General features: G+C 40.0%; 1 protein-coding gene and 1 long non-coding RNA gene across 2 annotated transcripts; both read left to right on the forward strand.

Annotated features, from left to right (window-relative positions):
• On the forward strand, nucleotides 1-1,173 carry LOC106751653. The gene is made up of 3 exons (XR_001375082.1): nucleotides 1-42; nucleotides 393-669; nucleotides 817-1,173. It is a non-coding gene; the product is annotated as an uncharacterized LOC106751653 (long non-coding RNA).
• Nucleotides 1,174-3,847: 2,674 nt separating this feature from the next.
• LOC106751655 lies at nucleotides 3,848-11,617 on the forward strand. Its single transcript, XM_014632620.1, has 4 exons — nucleotides 3,848-4,217; nucleotides 4,722-4,796; nucleotides 7,771-9,172; nucleotides 10,146-11,617. The coding sequence occupies exons 1-4, from the start codon at nucleotides 4,203-4,205 to the stop codon at nucleotides 11,555-11,557; spliced, it is 2,904 nt and encodes a 967-aa protein (XP_014488106.1). The 5' UTR covers nucleotides 3,848-4,202; the 3' UTR covers nucleotides 11,558-11,617.
• The last annotated feature ends 3,637 nt before the right edge of the window (nucleotides 11,618-15,254 follow it).

Consider the following 15,254-nt stretch of genomic DNA (forward strand, 5'->3'; position numbering starts at 1 on the left):
CTCTCAGTGATTTCCTCACAACCTGAGATATCAAATAACTCCGTAAGCGCTTCTGATATTTTGTCTAAGTCCCAGTAGTTGATATTTTTGCAATTCTTGATGCCAAGCTACTTCAGATTTTTGAGATTACACAAGGTATTCGTAATGAAACACAGATCAAACCTATTTATTGCTTCGAAGATACAGTAGGCGCCCTCTCGTATTGACATTTTTTTAACTTCTTAATTTGTTATGGAAGCTGTGTCTGAGATTAAAACCGCTTCGCGAAAATCGTGAAAAATACAAAACTGTCCACAAACTTGACATGTATAATACGTCAGTATATTAACAAAAGACAACCTATTAAGAGACAGTGAACAATTTTGTCAAACTAATTAAAATATGTTTTCTAGGAGACGGAGATAAATAAATGAACATCGTAAACCATATAATATTGCGGAAGACTCACAATTAAAAGATACAATAAGAGATATTTTAGAAGAATTGTATTCTGATACAGCAAAGCCTGAAACTACTCATAACATTGTCATCAAGAATTGATACGACTGACTAAGGTAGCAGAGACTAAGGTAGAGGATATTATTGAAAGTGATTCACTTCTCTCTGGATTACTTTCAAATATTAGGATAGAGGAGCTCACATCACAGATTGCTGTTGCATAAGGGCAAGGTATAACTTTATTCCAAAATCATTGATAATTGCCAAAACTTGCAGTAGTGTTAATGTTTGAGATGTTTATAATAATTTATCTATTATATGTTGGTTTATTTGAATTGATCAATTGTCCTAATAATATAATTTTGCTTTCATTCATAGGTTCCACCACATGACAGGACAGTTCTTGATCTTGAGAAGGCTATTTTGCGAAAGCTATCGTGTGTATTTTGAAGAGAAAACATCGGGAAGTAAGTTGAAAACACATTTGGGAGAAATATCATATTTGTTTCGAACATATTAAACTTGTTACAATTCTACTAACAATTACTAACAATTCTAAACGATTCTAAATGAGGACATTCTAATATTGTAAACGTTTTATATATATATTGATGTTTGTGCAGTCATATATATAACTTATTTCCTTGTAAAACTAAATATCTTCGAAATGAAATGCACCAAAATCGACACTCATGTCTGGTCGCTCAATGTTGTATAAATAAAGCCCACTTTAGACACGTGCCGATTACATATTTCTTATGCGATTTATTTTAATTTTAATTTTACTTACAAATATTAGAATCGAGTCATCTTGCATATATTTTGGATTATCCTAGACGGAAGAAATTTCTAAAAAACTTTCTAAAGATGTCTGAAAGATATCTTAAAAAAAGAAATAAACCTCTCTTCTGGACATCATTTAGAAATTTATTCAGTGTCAAGGGTTCAGTTTCAATAAATTTAAGAACGAACCGGGATTGGCTGTCAAACATCGAGTGCTTCGATACATCGAGATTTACAATTATCGCAAACGTCAGTTACGTCGGTCAGTTATGCCGGGGCGATCGCGACGGGAACGGCGTTCGAAAGCTCGTCCTGTGTTTCGCGCGATTTTAGCCGGTCTGAAAATCAGTTACCGCCGCTGAAAGTGCCGAATGCAAGGTACGTACATTTGTCGTAGCAATGTATCGTGATAAAACAGTCCCGAGAAGCGGGTAAATGCCCGAAATCGCGGGACGAAGTGTGTCAGCCGAACAATGTCGCGATCAGGCCATTATGGCGATCGAAAGTTCAACCCGCTGCTTTTCACGTTTCCGTACCTCCGGAGGGAAGGTTTTTCATGCGAAATGCCGTCGCAAGTGCAGAAATTAAGTCTAGCGTACTTGTCGTAGCGAGATACCGCCAAAAATACTGCCAAAATCAAGTGTTTCGCCGAACCACTGGTCGGCGGTATCGAGTGAAGTTCGCTCATATTCGTACTTCGAGAATCGGAATCTGTTCATTACGAGTGGTCAGTTAAAAAATGGCTAGCGCGAGACGCCGACCGCTCGTCCCGTGCTTCTCGTCGTTTTCGGGCCGAAAGTGCGAGCTTCCTCTGCGAATTAACGCGTCCGATGAGAACGTCGAATGTGAGCCTCGTCTCGTCTCGCGCGGCGAGTACCGTCGTGGTAAATAAACAAGCGCGGAAAGTGCATCCGGTCGGGAGTGTCGGGCAAGTGTCGTACGTTCGTTATGTTCTTCACCGAAAAGGATTATCTCACGTGAAGGCCGTCATCGGGAATGTCAACACAGCGCAGTATCTTCGTCGGATCGCAGCAGCGGAGAATTCAAATCGCAGCTTCGGCCGTCATGAAAAAGGTTTGTCGACGTATTAATAGGGCTGAGACCGCAACAGATAGCGCCTCTGCATGTCTTCGGTATGTTGAATCTAGCGTACTGTCCCTAAATTTACGTAAAAAATTGAGCACCAGGGTCCCATGCTTACTTGAATCTATCCAAAAATTGAAATCCTTGAACCTCACTCTGCCTACGCGATGCACAATAAAGAAATTTACCGCCCTCCGGAAACGTATGGACCCTGGTAACTTACCGATTTTCGGAACTTATCGATCTCGGAGACTTACTCGTAGGAATTTACCGACCCTGGTAACTTACCGACCTCCAGAAACTTTAATTACCCACTATGGATCAGTTGTTATTGTGTTATCCACTCTTACCGACAAAAACTAACTCATTGAAGTTCTAACATTGAACGGAAGTGTCGCTCTTTCTCTGCAACTTCCTAATTTCTTGTGGTCGCTGTGTCTGACATTGTAATCGTAATAAATACAAAACTATCTACGAACTAGACACATGCAATACGACAGTATACAATCGACGTATTTCCTTTATCTTATGATCTACTAAAACATATATACAAAATCTTTGTAATATAAAAACATTAGCCGATCGCTGAGACATATTTTGAATTGATCTAAAAGGATTGTTACGACAGATACCAACAACCAAGTTCTGTGTGTAACACTTACTATTTAACTATTTTGAATGTAATTTATTTTAGATATGTGTTTGTTTAATTTAGCTACAGATATATAATCTAAACACATGAACTCTCTTTTATAGTCGCGAATACAGTTGTTCTGAATAAGATAGTTTCAATAATATATATATTTTTTTTCAATAACATTTCTTAGTCTGATTTTTGTTTGTATTTTTTTATAAAGATAAAACAAGGGCGCGTATACTTGATTCACTTTAAAAAAAAAAAAGTAGTGCTATTTGTTTTTTCGAACGATACGTACGATTCTCCATAACGAAGCAAGCTTCGCGTACAATATACCTCATTTATATGTCTTTCTGCGTGCATATAAATCTTTTTCGACATGTGTGACGTTTTGAACAACCTTTCGTTTTGTACTGGATCTATTCAAAGAATTTCAATTTAATTATTTCTGTGAAATCAAACGCCGTAAGTGTAACGGCGCGCATAACACTCGAGAATGAAAGAGAGTAAAATCGAAGAGTCATTAAAATCCCTCCTTCGAATGGCCAATGTCACTTTCACGGCCTCGTGTTTCGCTACTGATGACCGTAAGATGATGAGAATTTGTGCAAACGAGACGTTTCATTACGATAAATGCCAAAATCAATAAAGGCACAACATCACTCTTTGACTAGTTCAATTTCCACCCTATTTTTCTTCTATTCTTTTAATTTTCCCCTCCTCTCTTCATTCACGGCTATATAAAATACTTCTTCAAGTATTAATGATTCTACACTACGGCGAAATACATCGCGTTGTGGAGCCATTACTATCGGTACGTAAGAGTGCCATTAAGTGTCTCCCTCTCCAAGTCACTTATCCTCCACGACTGCTTTTGCCTCTTCCTCTACTCCTGGCTTCCTGGTCCCTCTCTCATATCCTCCAGCCGTCGTCAGGTAAGCAACGTATGCGACGTTCAGGTATACATCGTGGATGTTGGCAGGATTTTGTAGGTGGTTGCTAGTGACCGGCTTCTCGTTTACCAGTGTGGGGATAACTGGAGCTTCGGCTTAAGTCAAGTGTATCACATCGGGACGAAGTAGTACACTGTTTCGTTGCAAAGTGCGTGCACCGGGTACCCGCATATACGTCGATCATCGAGAACATAGATCCCGGATCGCAGAGCTTTGAGAAGAGCGGAAATTCATCGACCGGATAACACGAAAGAAAACCTCTCATTTCAGCAACGCTCTTGCTGATTGATGAGTTAACGGCAGAAGATATGCGACTCTACGCTGTGAGTTATATTAACTTTTGCTTTTTTCCTATCTGTCTCGTTTATGATATTAACCGACAGATCGAACTCATTGTTTATTCCGGATATTTTTAATATAAAAAGATGGCCCAAAAATCAGTTACTGCTTCGAATCCCCTAAGATACAGTTTACAATAATTTCAAACATTCATTATCTATAAAAAAAAGGAAAAAAATCGTCATGAATTTTTAACAGTTCGATAATCGACCTTCGGGCCATCTTGTATAAATAAATATGATAACGAAAGGAACAATTTTTGATAAAAGCATTTCCATGTATTACATGATTTATCGTTTCCATACTTATATTTTTTTATTATTATTGAAATATTATTGTTGAGTTTTTATTATTATTACTATTATTATAGAAATAATACGTTATTATGTTATTGAATATTCAATAATATATTTTTATACATTTATACATATTATGTAATTATTATTAATATTTTTACTTACGAGACAAATCGCTATTATTCTTTACAGGTTGCACTTGTTATATGGACGGCAATCGTAACAACGTCCTCAGAATCTAACGTCGCGGATTTTAGCGACGAAAAGGTAAATTCGAAGAATTTAGTACTGCATAATAAAAAAAAAAGAAAAATTTAATAAGACAAATATTAATTAAACGAAAATCATATAAATCATCATAAAAATCATACAAACATGTACATACGGCTCATCAGTGGCAACTTTTCACGAGTGTAATATTCGTCTGAGGAAATCCTAATATAGAACGGAGAAAGTGATGTCGCAAATGATCAAAACGCGCGGTCCAAATATTCTTTCCTTCTTTCACTCCGATTCACATGCGATTAAAAGCAAGTCCTAGAGCTTTGACGAATCGACAAACATCCTTAACCTTGAAATATAGAAATCTTTAACCTCGATCTACTTGCGGCGCGTCATTCAAGTGCTACTTTACGTATAGGCGCGACGGACCCGAGATGAATTATAGCTGGCGTAAACCGGGATGAATGCCGTATAGTTTAGTGAAACAGAAAGAAAAAAAAACAGAATTTTCCATTTCCATCATACACACTGGACATTTTCTTATCGAGCATTTATTCGCTTTCCCCGCTAGGAATTCGTCGGTAAGAGGAACAAATAATGCGGAAATTTGTGTCTTCTGCACTTTATAACATATTATGAAGTTGTCGTTGTTTTTTTTTCAAGCGAAATCGATTAGAAAAATCTATCAAAGATTCTAGTGAAATGGAAAATCAAAATATCATTACATTTTACAGTAAATCGCCATTCATCAGCAATTTGAAAGTGAACGATCTCTTATAGTAACGTGAAAGTTGTTGAATTTTGCTCTCAAGCAAAATAACGACATTCAGCGTCGATTAAACGGCAAAAATGCGCGATACGTGTGTACAGATGCGAGTTGCGTGAGCGAACGGATTAATAGCGTGCATTAGTTCAAGCGTACCCGGGTGAAATGAATACAAAGTTATTGTATAAATGCCGAGACTGTAGAGTGTTCGTTGTCATGGACAAGGTAAAACGCGACAACAACAGCGGCGAAGCGCCAAACGGGTCGGGTATATGTTTTCTTCATCGCGTTAAAAGGAAACTCGTCAGTGAAAGTGGCCACACACGGACGTGAATTCGTTCCCCCGATAGGATACCGTTGTTCCGATAAAATGCATTGCCGCACGCGTGAGCACACACACACACACACACACGCGTTATCCAATGTCACGCAAATTTGCGAGAAACGAATTGACTGACCAGTGATGTGTGTAATTGAACACTGTAGGAGATTCGATTAAAAATCAATACTGCCCCTCGTTGCTATTCGTTTTAAAGTGTTTTTTTTCTTTTTACACACGTTATACGTATTTCCGAGCGGTGGTCGTGATTACATCTTGATTTATTCGTAATGTTCACGTATCCATGCACAAAAATTCGTTATATGCTCAAGCACTTGCCGGTTTTTGCAGTTCATAGGGAATATCATTCAAAGCAGACCAAATATCAGTAGAAATGCAAAAGAGACTTAAATATCGAGGAAAATAGGAAAAAAAGAAGGAATTAAAAGGGATCATGATAATATTATTCTCTTAGAAAAAAGTGAGAATCCACTAGCGGCTGTCCGTGAGAATTTACTTATTGGAAGATCTTTAATCTCTTCATATACAAATTCATTAAAGTCTGAAGGATATGATCTAATTTTGAGACAACATAAATGCGATACGTCTGTCGATTGTACAATAAGATTTCTCTTCTCTTTCTTCCTCTTTTTTGTTGGAGAATGTTTAACATTTATTCGCAATAATATTTGTTATATTTTTGCAAACAGTGTTATGTAAAAAAAAAACTTAATGCATTTGAATGTACGCACAAGCGTCAGAAAAGTTTAATGGATTTCGCTAAACTTTTTTTAAGAGTAAACGAAAGACAAAATATCTTATTTCCTATAAAATTTCACTCTACATTTAACGAACAAGGTTAAAAACATATCAGATTTTGTTAAAAAGAAAAAAAAGAGGGCGGGGGAAGAAAAAGAATTAAAACTCCAAGCACGAAGGGAAAGTAAAGGGCAAGTCGATGAATGAATCGAGGCGACACGTACCCCGCGCGTCTCTTCGAGCTGTCCGCTTCGTTCTCGCTGGACCATCGGGATTTATGTGACTCTCACTGGTTTTTCTTTTGCGTAAATGCGGTTCAAGAATGCGACGCATCTTTCCCGTTTCTCCTTTCTTCTTCTCCTACTCGAACGGCACGGGAGAAAGGGAGATCGGTGTCGGTACCGTGACTGCACCTTTCTCTCACCTTGCAAGTATGGCCAGATCGGCCAGATGCGTTATTTCGAACGTCCGTTGCTGCCGATCTCCCCGAGAAGCGGAGAAGTAGAAACGGCCGCCACCATCGCGGTAGTCGGGCGAGATTACGACGAGAAAAGATAGGAGAATTCTTTTTAATGGGTGTGTCCGCTCAATACAGCGAGCACTTTACATCGATAGCCGACTGATTTCCCCTGATAATGACAAATACTTGTCCAACAAACTATCGCGAAACATTCCTCCGAAAAACTAAGCGGTGGCACAGTTCAAATTTTTGAACCTCTCTATCCTGAACGAAACTCGCGGTAGAGCGAATTTACTTGCAAAGTAGAACACGTGGCTGGCAGACTTTGCTAGCTAGTTTTTCACTCGTGGAGATACGATGACACTGTTATCTCGGAGCAATCAGAACAACACGTCTGTCGGCGCTCTTCTTCTCTGCAAAATCTTCTGGGTCATTGCGTTTTGCTCCGTTTGGAAATCCATAACGTTCAGAAACAGTCGAGTGTTTTGTTTTCTTGTCAGGTCGACAGATATAAACATAGGGATCTCACAGAAAGAGTTGAAAAAGATTGAATAAGTAAGTTCAGGCGGGATAGAAAGAAAAGAAGAAAATGCTTGTTCAACGAGTATTCCAGATATCCTATAGTTCATTTTGTTTAGCATTTATAAATTTGTCGAATCAACAAATCTATTTTTTTTCCATGCGGCTGCGCTGATATGTCGTGCGATTTTTCCAGGCTGTCGAATTTCGTGATTCGCTGGTGAAGCAAATAGCGCAGCCTTACGTGACGCGCAGCATAAAGAAAAGAAGCATTGAACAGATCGGCATCGAGGACCGTTCGAGCGACAGTCCCACTGAATTAAGTAGATCAGTGACTTGCGCGGAGAGTACGAGCGGATCGAATGGCGTTTCCACGATCGATCCCGCCTCGTCGGGAGAATCGGTTTACGCTCAGACACCGCTCACCGAGACGACCGACAGATACTCGTTTCGAGAGCGGCCCGGCGACGGATACGCGATACCCGAAGAGGACGTGCTCCTCGTAGAAAGCGCTTTCGGACAGAGAGTTCCACCGGATGAACGGATAATCGCCGGACGGTTCAAAACGAACAACGACCGACCAAGTGGCGACTATATGAGTTTCCGGAAGACTATCATCGCCGTTTCGCCCTTTAAAGAGGAAAATAACCAGAAGAAGATCCATGTGCCGAGCACTCGGAAACCTTCAGTGCTCGCATTGAGAAAGAAAAGCGATTCGTCCGACAATTCTAAAGATCCTAAGAAAATTACCGGACCGAAGAATCTCGGTGGAAACCCACACCTCAGGAACTCGACGGAGGGCTCGTCGAACGGCACTTCAGTCCTCGAAAACGACATCGTGTTCGAGTATCTCCCGGACCCGCAAATCCGCTCGTCACGAGCGCATAACGAGGATACATCGAAACAAGTTGAAGTAATGCCTACCGAGAAGTCGGGAAACGCCGTGACGTCAATATCCGTAGAGATCAGCCCCTCGTTACAGCTAACCAAGTTCTCGGGTCCCATCGTGGTAGCCGACTTACCCGCGCGGAAGGCTCAAGACTCGACAGTTGATTATACGGACGGGAGTAGTCCGTCAGAAGCGTTCATACAGCTAGAGGATATCGGAGCTCCGGAGATCAACACCAGAAGTTCCAAGACGGCAGCTTCCAATAGTATAACGGTTTCTTCGCTCATGCTGAAACCTTTGCAGGTCGGTATTACTCTAGTGAACGAGGCTGACGAGCTTTCCGCCGCGACAGAAACGAAGGACTACTTCCGGGAGGATTTACAGCAACGTTTAGTGGGACTCGTCGAGAACAATGGGAACCACTCGACTGTCAGGTATAAAGACGAGAATGTTCAACACAACGAAGGAGAAAGAGCAATCGAGGTCGTTACGCAAAAGCCGCCGGATAATTCCGTCGAGATTCAAAAGTCCGTCGAGCTGTATCACACCGCGCCGGTACATGAGATCCATTATCCCGTGGAATACATCCAGCAGACCGCGCATCTCGGTGTCATCGAGACGAACAGCATCGGGAACGCACAGAGATTGAGACAGCCGTACGATCAAGACGGGCGCTTGGAATCGCGATTAAATTATGACGCTTACCAAGGTATAATTATAAGAAAAACAAACTCGCAAATTGAGCCTTAGAATTTTAGATATAAATAGAGAAGCATTAACGAAAAGATCGATTTGATGGGCTATCACATAATGCCAGCTATTTTATTTATCGATTAAGACGATTAAAAAGATCTCAGATAAAAAAAAAATGACGTCAAAGTGATAGGAAAATGATCGAGAGCTGTTTTGAAATGAGTTTTTTTATCATCATTTTCACGTCATTTTGACGTCATTCTTACATGATTTTCTGTTTCACCTAGGATATGAGTTATAATTTGACATATAATTTTAGCGTATAGGCCGTAAACGAAAATCTACAAATTATAGGGAAAGTATTCTTACTCAGACTAATTATAGAGTTAATTAAATCTCAGCAACAGCTAACCTTTCTTCCTTATTTTCCTCCAGGTAGTATGTGGCCTGTTTGCTCCAAATATCCACGCGAATGAGATTTCGGTATTATTCTCTAATAATACTTCTCTGTTTGTTGATCTCATTCGATTTTCATTCGACTCGATTGCAGCGAAATTGCCAACATCAATTTTCACTTATGCGTAACTCTCTTATGCAACAACACTTGGAAATTTGATAATTTTTATTTATTTCGACAAAATATGAACATTCATACAGACTAGCGATAGCGATTGTCACACGACAGTTAAAATAATCACGGTGTTTGTCATTCTGAGATTGAGTTCTTCTTATCGGATATTTTTTCTCGATAAAAATATACCAAGTTCTCAATAATCGGGTGTGTCAAAGAAAGCCTCTACTTTCACGATATTAGGAGAAAAACTCAAATTAACATTCGCGGTATTACCGGTCTAATGCTCACCGTATGCGAGTAATACCGCGGTTCGTCATGATCGAAGTATTAACTACAAATTGCTGATTTTCACCCGGCGAGCAAAGGAATGCGGCAGACAATATGTTGATATTGCCGACTTCCGTCCTTTTTGCAGGTAACAACGAGAAGCCCGTCATCAAGGGGCACGCGGCTTCCGCGTACAACCGGCAAGAGTACAATGTTCTCGAGGATGATGTCGGCAAACCGGAGTACTCAGCGAGTAATCAACCACCCGTTGACAGCAGCCTTAAGACGCCGTTGCGATATGAGGAAGCGAGGCCTGAGTTGTTGCTCGTGAATCAGTTCGACAAGACGTTGTATGAGCAATCGTCCAACGCACGTCACATCCTGAACAATATGGACAACAACGCGACTCTGCGCTATAAGCTCGCCGAGAATCCCACAAGACACGAAGTAACGGACGAGTTCGTGAAACCGTACGCAACAACGGCTGTATCGTATCAGGAACCGCCATCGGTGATCAGTCACCCGGTCCAATCGGAAGCGAGAAGACCGCAAGAACAGCTCCTTCTCAAAATTATTCCGAACGGGGCATCGGTGGATGCGGGATTCTTAGTGCCGATCCCGCGGCCGATCGAGAAGGTTGTCCGTGTGCCGGTTCAGATGGAGAAGGTGATCGAGAAGAAGGTGCAAATACCGTATCCTGTGCCGGTCGACCGGCTGGTGGAGAAGCAAATCCGTGTGCCGCATCTCTATCCGATCCACAGCGTGATCGAGAAGAGGGTACCGTACATGGTGCAACGACTGCAACCTCCGTCGCCACTGCACTTCAGGTCTCCCATGATTTATTCGATCGAACGACCGGTGCATGCGGCGATCGAGCGACCATCGTTGGAACAATTAGCGCAGGGGATCGAGAAGAGCGTGGAGAAACCGGTAGTCGTATCGTCACGACCTCCTCGTACGGACGGTTCGGTTGAGACAAAACACAAGTATCAACAAAGACCGCAGATTTTTGCCGATGAGGATCTCAGCTACGACATCGAATCGAACGCCTCACAATTTTACGGCGATCCCTACGCTAAGCTCCCGTCCGGTTCATACGGGCAGCTCGACGACGGCGGCGATAAGTATCACGTTCCCGCAGCGACGCATTTACCAAACAACATGCGGCTGATGATAGTGCCAAAAAAGTTTGCTGCTCAGCATACGGTGTTGCTGCGATCGTCGCCGTCATACGCGATGTTACCGGTATCCTTCAGACGGCAAATCGTCTACAATCTCGTGGAGAAAGACAATGTAATTAAAAACATAGGCTCGCTATCGCCACGCAAGGCCTTGGTCTCGCAGGTAAAACCGCTTTTTCCGGTCGTGAAACCAAGCCTGTTCTCCACGAGTGTCACTCAGTCACCGACAACGACTACCATCGGCGGTTTGAGGAGAACCAGACAACCGGGACAGTATGCCGGGAGTTTTAGGCAGTCGAAGATGGAATACGGTTTCAAACCACCCATGGTGCCGTCCGTTCAATACGACGAAAAAACCGCCAGTAAAGTTGAGAAGTAACGCGACGATAAGGATTTATTAATGCTGATACTTATAATAGTGCAAGAGCGAGTTTAGAAATGCATGGAAAGACATTTTATTAGATGATAAATGATAAAATGCATTTTTTTTCAGGAATTGTTTTCGTTGTTTCATTATTTAAGGTATATCTATTATTGAAAATTTTGCTACCAGCATTTGCTGTGTTTCTTCAATTTATTTTAGGAAAGGACTCTAAATTGTTTTGTGGTTTACGTTTTGTGGTGTTACGTTTTTTTTCCTTCTTCATGTTTTAGAATAAAACACCACGTATACGTGTCTCTTGTATTTTATAATGAATTATCTCTTGTAAGTCTGATATTATTTTCTTACGGTTAAAAAAAAATGATAATAATAATAGAAAATCGAGATATATAACTTATAAGTATTGTAACATACATCCAAATTTTTAATGAAATGTAGATTATTAAGCGCAATTAGAAATACAATATTTGATATTCCACTGACAATACGTGCGACAAAATAATTACAATAACAAAATGTTTAAATGCAAGTATGTATAAATTTTGTACAATACATATTTTCTATTTTCATACATCCTCGTTTATTTACCTTTTCTTTTTCTAATCCTTATGCTGGCAATTGTTATTTACCATCCGCGATAAGTCAAGGTTCATGTCTCGTTTTATTTTTATACCAGTGTCTGACCTGTATTTATCGATGTTATTTGAAACTTGCCTTACGTGAGATATTAAAAAAAAAAGCGTATAGATATTTAAAAAAAATTAAACAATTAATACAATGATAAAGTAAAATGAAACAACAATGATAATAATAAAAAAAATAAAAGTGTATAAATTAATAAGTGATAATAACTTTGTGTTATCATATATGGATATCATGCCTGCAGTAGATACACAAAAGTACAACGATATTAGAAGGCTCACGAAACTCAGTTACCGACACGGTTGTTAAATAGTATGTGAAAAATAAAAGAATTATTTTGCATATAAATCGGCCGCATCGGCAATACTTATTGTACAGAATACAAATAAAAATTGAATCACGGTGCATTGATATAATGCAAAATGATTAATATCATATCGAGAGACATTTGCGAATGTTTGCAAAGTGGCTTTTGAAATTTAAATAAACGAGAAATATAACCTACCTAACTTTTGAATTTAAAACGAGAAATATGAGTGCAACTCTCGCAGCGGGAGAACAACACCGTATGGTACATTTTTTTCCCACCTTATCTGACTTTTCGTTACGTACTCGCTGACCAGCCATGCATCTTCAATTTGCGGTAGAATTTAGTAACACACTCTCGTATCTCGAGAGCATCGTTGCATATCATTCAGCGAACTGTAGCGCGATTTTCCGTAATACAAATGTCAACGAATCGAAACTCGGTATTTGACTCGTTAAAAAGTGCGATAAACAGTCTCTAACGTAGCATAATGACTGAATAACCTATGCGAGCCGCACAAAATGTCTCACGTTTCGCGTATCAAACTGTTTTTCTACGCTGGCAACAGTATCAATAATTAATAATTAAAAAAAAAACAAGGATATATCTTAACAGGAAATGGATAAAGTGTTTTGCTTATTTTCTTGCTCTTAAAGGGATGATATACTCGAAAATTTAACCGGCAAAATACTGACTTCTTTCTGTAAACCGCATTGATTGCACAATTAAATATGGCAAAACAGAGTAGCATATTTCATTCACATTTATATCGCACTAACATTTATGTAAGACCTATATGGAACAAACAGAATAACGTCAGTGTTTATGATATTTTGAGGATTGCCTCTACGTTATCGATCAAATTCGAGCATCCCCTTAAGATGTACCTATTATTGGAAATTTTTTGCTTCCATCACTGAATCAGTATCTATTTCTTGCTTCTCTTATTTCATTTAAATCGTTTCGCAGTTTACAATAGCATTGATATTTTTTATATTCTACAACAAAATGCGCTATATTAATACACATTTGCCTTTTGTACCTTATAACGAGTTATCCGGTATTTAATATTATTTATAGAACGCCGATAAAGAACGATGAGAATCAATTGTTCTCTTAATTCTGAACGATTTGCCCGTATAGTGCTTTTCGCAGCATTCAATCGCAGCTATTTGAACATCGTCGTTACGGAGAAGTAGATGGATTCGCAAGCGTGGCCCAATGAATAGATCGGTGGTGGACGCTGATGAGGGAAGGATTGCGTGGCCGTCGGCGTTGCGTTACGAAACGAATTATCCGCCGTTAAGTAATCATAGGTAAGAAGAGCAAATAGCGTCAAATTTAAATCAGATTGTATCATCGCGTACGGAATTGCTGACTGGCCCGGTTCTTTGCGGCCGCGAGTGTAGAAAGCAAGCGCATCACTTAGGAAAGCCGAGTTAAGTATCCAGTGCCGTCGCGTGAGCCTCAACGAGATGACTATCGCTCGCGAAACATATCCCACATTTGACCATCGAAGAGTTGGCGATATTTTATATGATGGTCGAACACTAAAGGAGTTGCGATAATGTAAAAACACACGTGTATCTTTCGATATGTCGTCTTTATTGTAAAACGTGTTCACGGCGGCCAGCCGGTGTATTAAACGCAATTCACCACATAACACACCGTCGACTCTCCGACTGATTGATGCATTGTTTCGTCAACGTACGGCGTCATTAAAAATAAATAAATTTCCTCGAAATTTGCCAATGTATTAGAGAACTATTAGTCGAACTTGGTGTTCCCGATCTGGCCTTTACTATCCTTTATTAAATCGATGGCCGTGCAAGGCAATTCGGACGTTACGTAATGAAAAAATAGGCCGAATCGAAGAAAAGAATGTGGAATAACAAGAAAATCGCACGCGAGCAATTAATAAAAATAAGAAAATCTCACGATGAGAATCGGCTGGTATTAGTAATTTGGCGATCGGCTCACCAATGTTCAATGGGTCTGCCATCGAAAACCTTTCTTTCTTACACGTAGGTTTCTGCAATAGTAGTTAAAGTGAACAAGAAGTATGACCATAATTGGGTCTGCTGCGAAAGGGTTAACGCGCGGCGTTTGGGCCTTGCGCGACCCAACTACTACTTGATGTAACGAGCTACATTGCGGCATTAACATATCGTTACGATGGTTGGTGCAGGCGATATTAATATATTATGGAGGATGATGACACGCCGGGGTGCTTGCGTACAACGAGAAGTCCTTTCAAGGACACAGGATCGACGTGCGTATTCACTGAAAAGAAAAAAATGAAAGGTGAGACAGCATTATTAGTGACGCTCCAGATGATGCGCGACAACGACGACAACGTGGTGAGCACAACAAAGGAAATCGAAAGGCAGGATTTACGGAGCGACACGTTGAATAATCTCTCGTTGAATAATCAACACGCAATTGGCTCATTTTCAAAACAGGGACGACAGGGTTGACTTGTCCTCGCTATACGAGCATCTTTTCTTCGTCGCAGTTCCGATTCAAAGACTCAACCAAATATTTATAATATTGATCTTTAACAATCCTTTTGCAGAAACGAAAGTTTGCCAATACTTGTGTTAAATATGATGAAAATTAAGTAGTTGAGTATAATAAATGAGATAAAATATAATAAAAAACGTATATATAATATCTTGAACGTCGTCTCCCCCCCCCCCTCTCTCTTTATCTCTTCTTTTCAGAAGCAACCCCTGTTCGCAACAG

The sequence above is a fragment of the Dinoponera quadriceps genome, unplaced genomic scaffold, assembly GCF_001313825.1.
Source record: "Dinoponera quadriceps isolate SergipeBrazil2010 unplaced genomic scaffold, ASM131382v1 scaffold115, whole genome shotgun sequence".
NCBI lineage: Eukaryota > Metazoa > Arthropoda > Insecta > Hymenoptera > Formicidae > Dinoponera > Dinoponera quadriceps.

Excerpts from the sequence above, each read along its gene's own strand:
- LOC106751655 (XM_014632620.1), top strand. Across the intron at positions 4,797-7,770 it reads CGGATTTTAGCGACGAAAAG|GCTGTCGAATTTCGTGATTC; the intron begins GTAAATTCGAAG and ends CGATTTTTCCAG. Across the intron at positions 9,173-10,145 it reads AAATTATGACGCTTACCAAG|GTAACAACGAGAAGCCCGTC; the intron begins GTATAATTATAA and ends TCCTTTTTGCAG.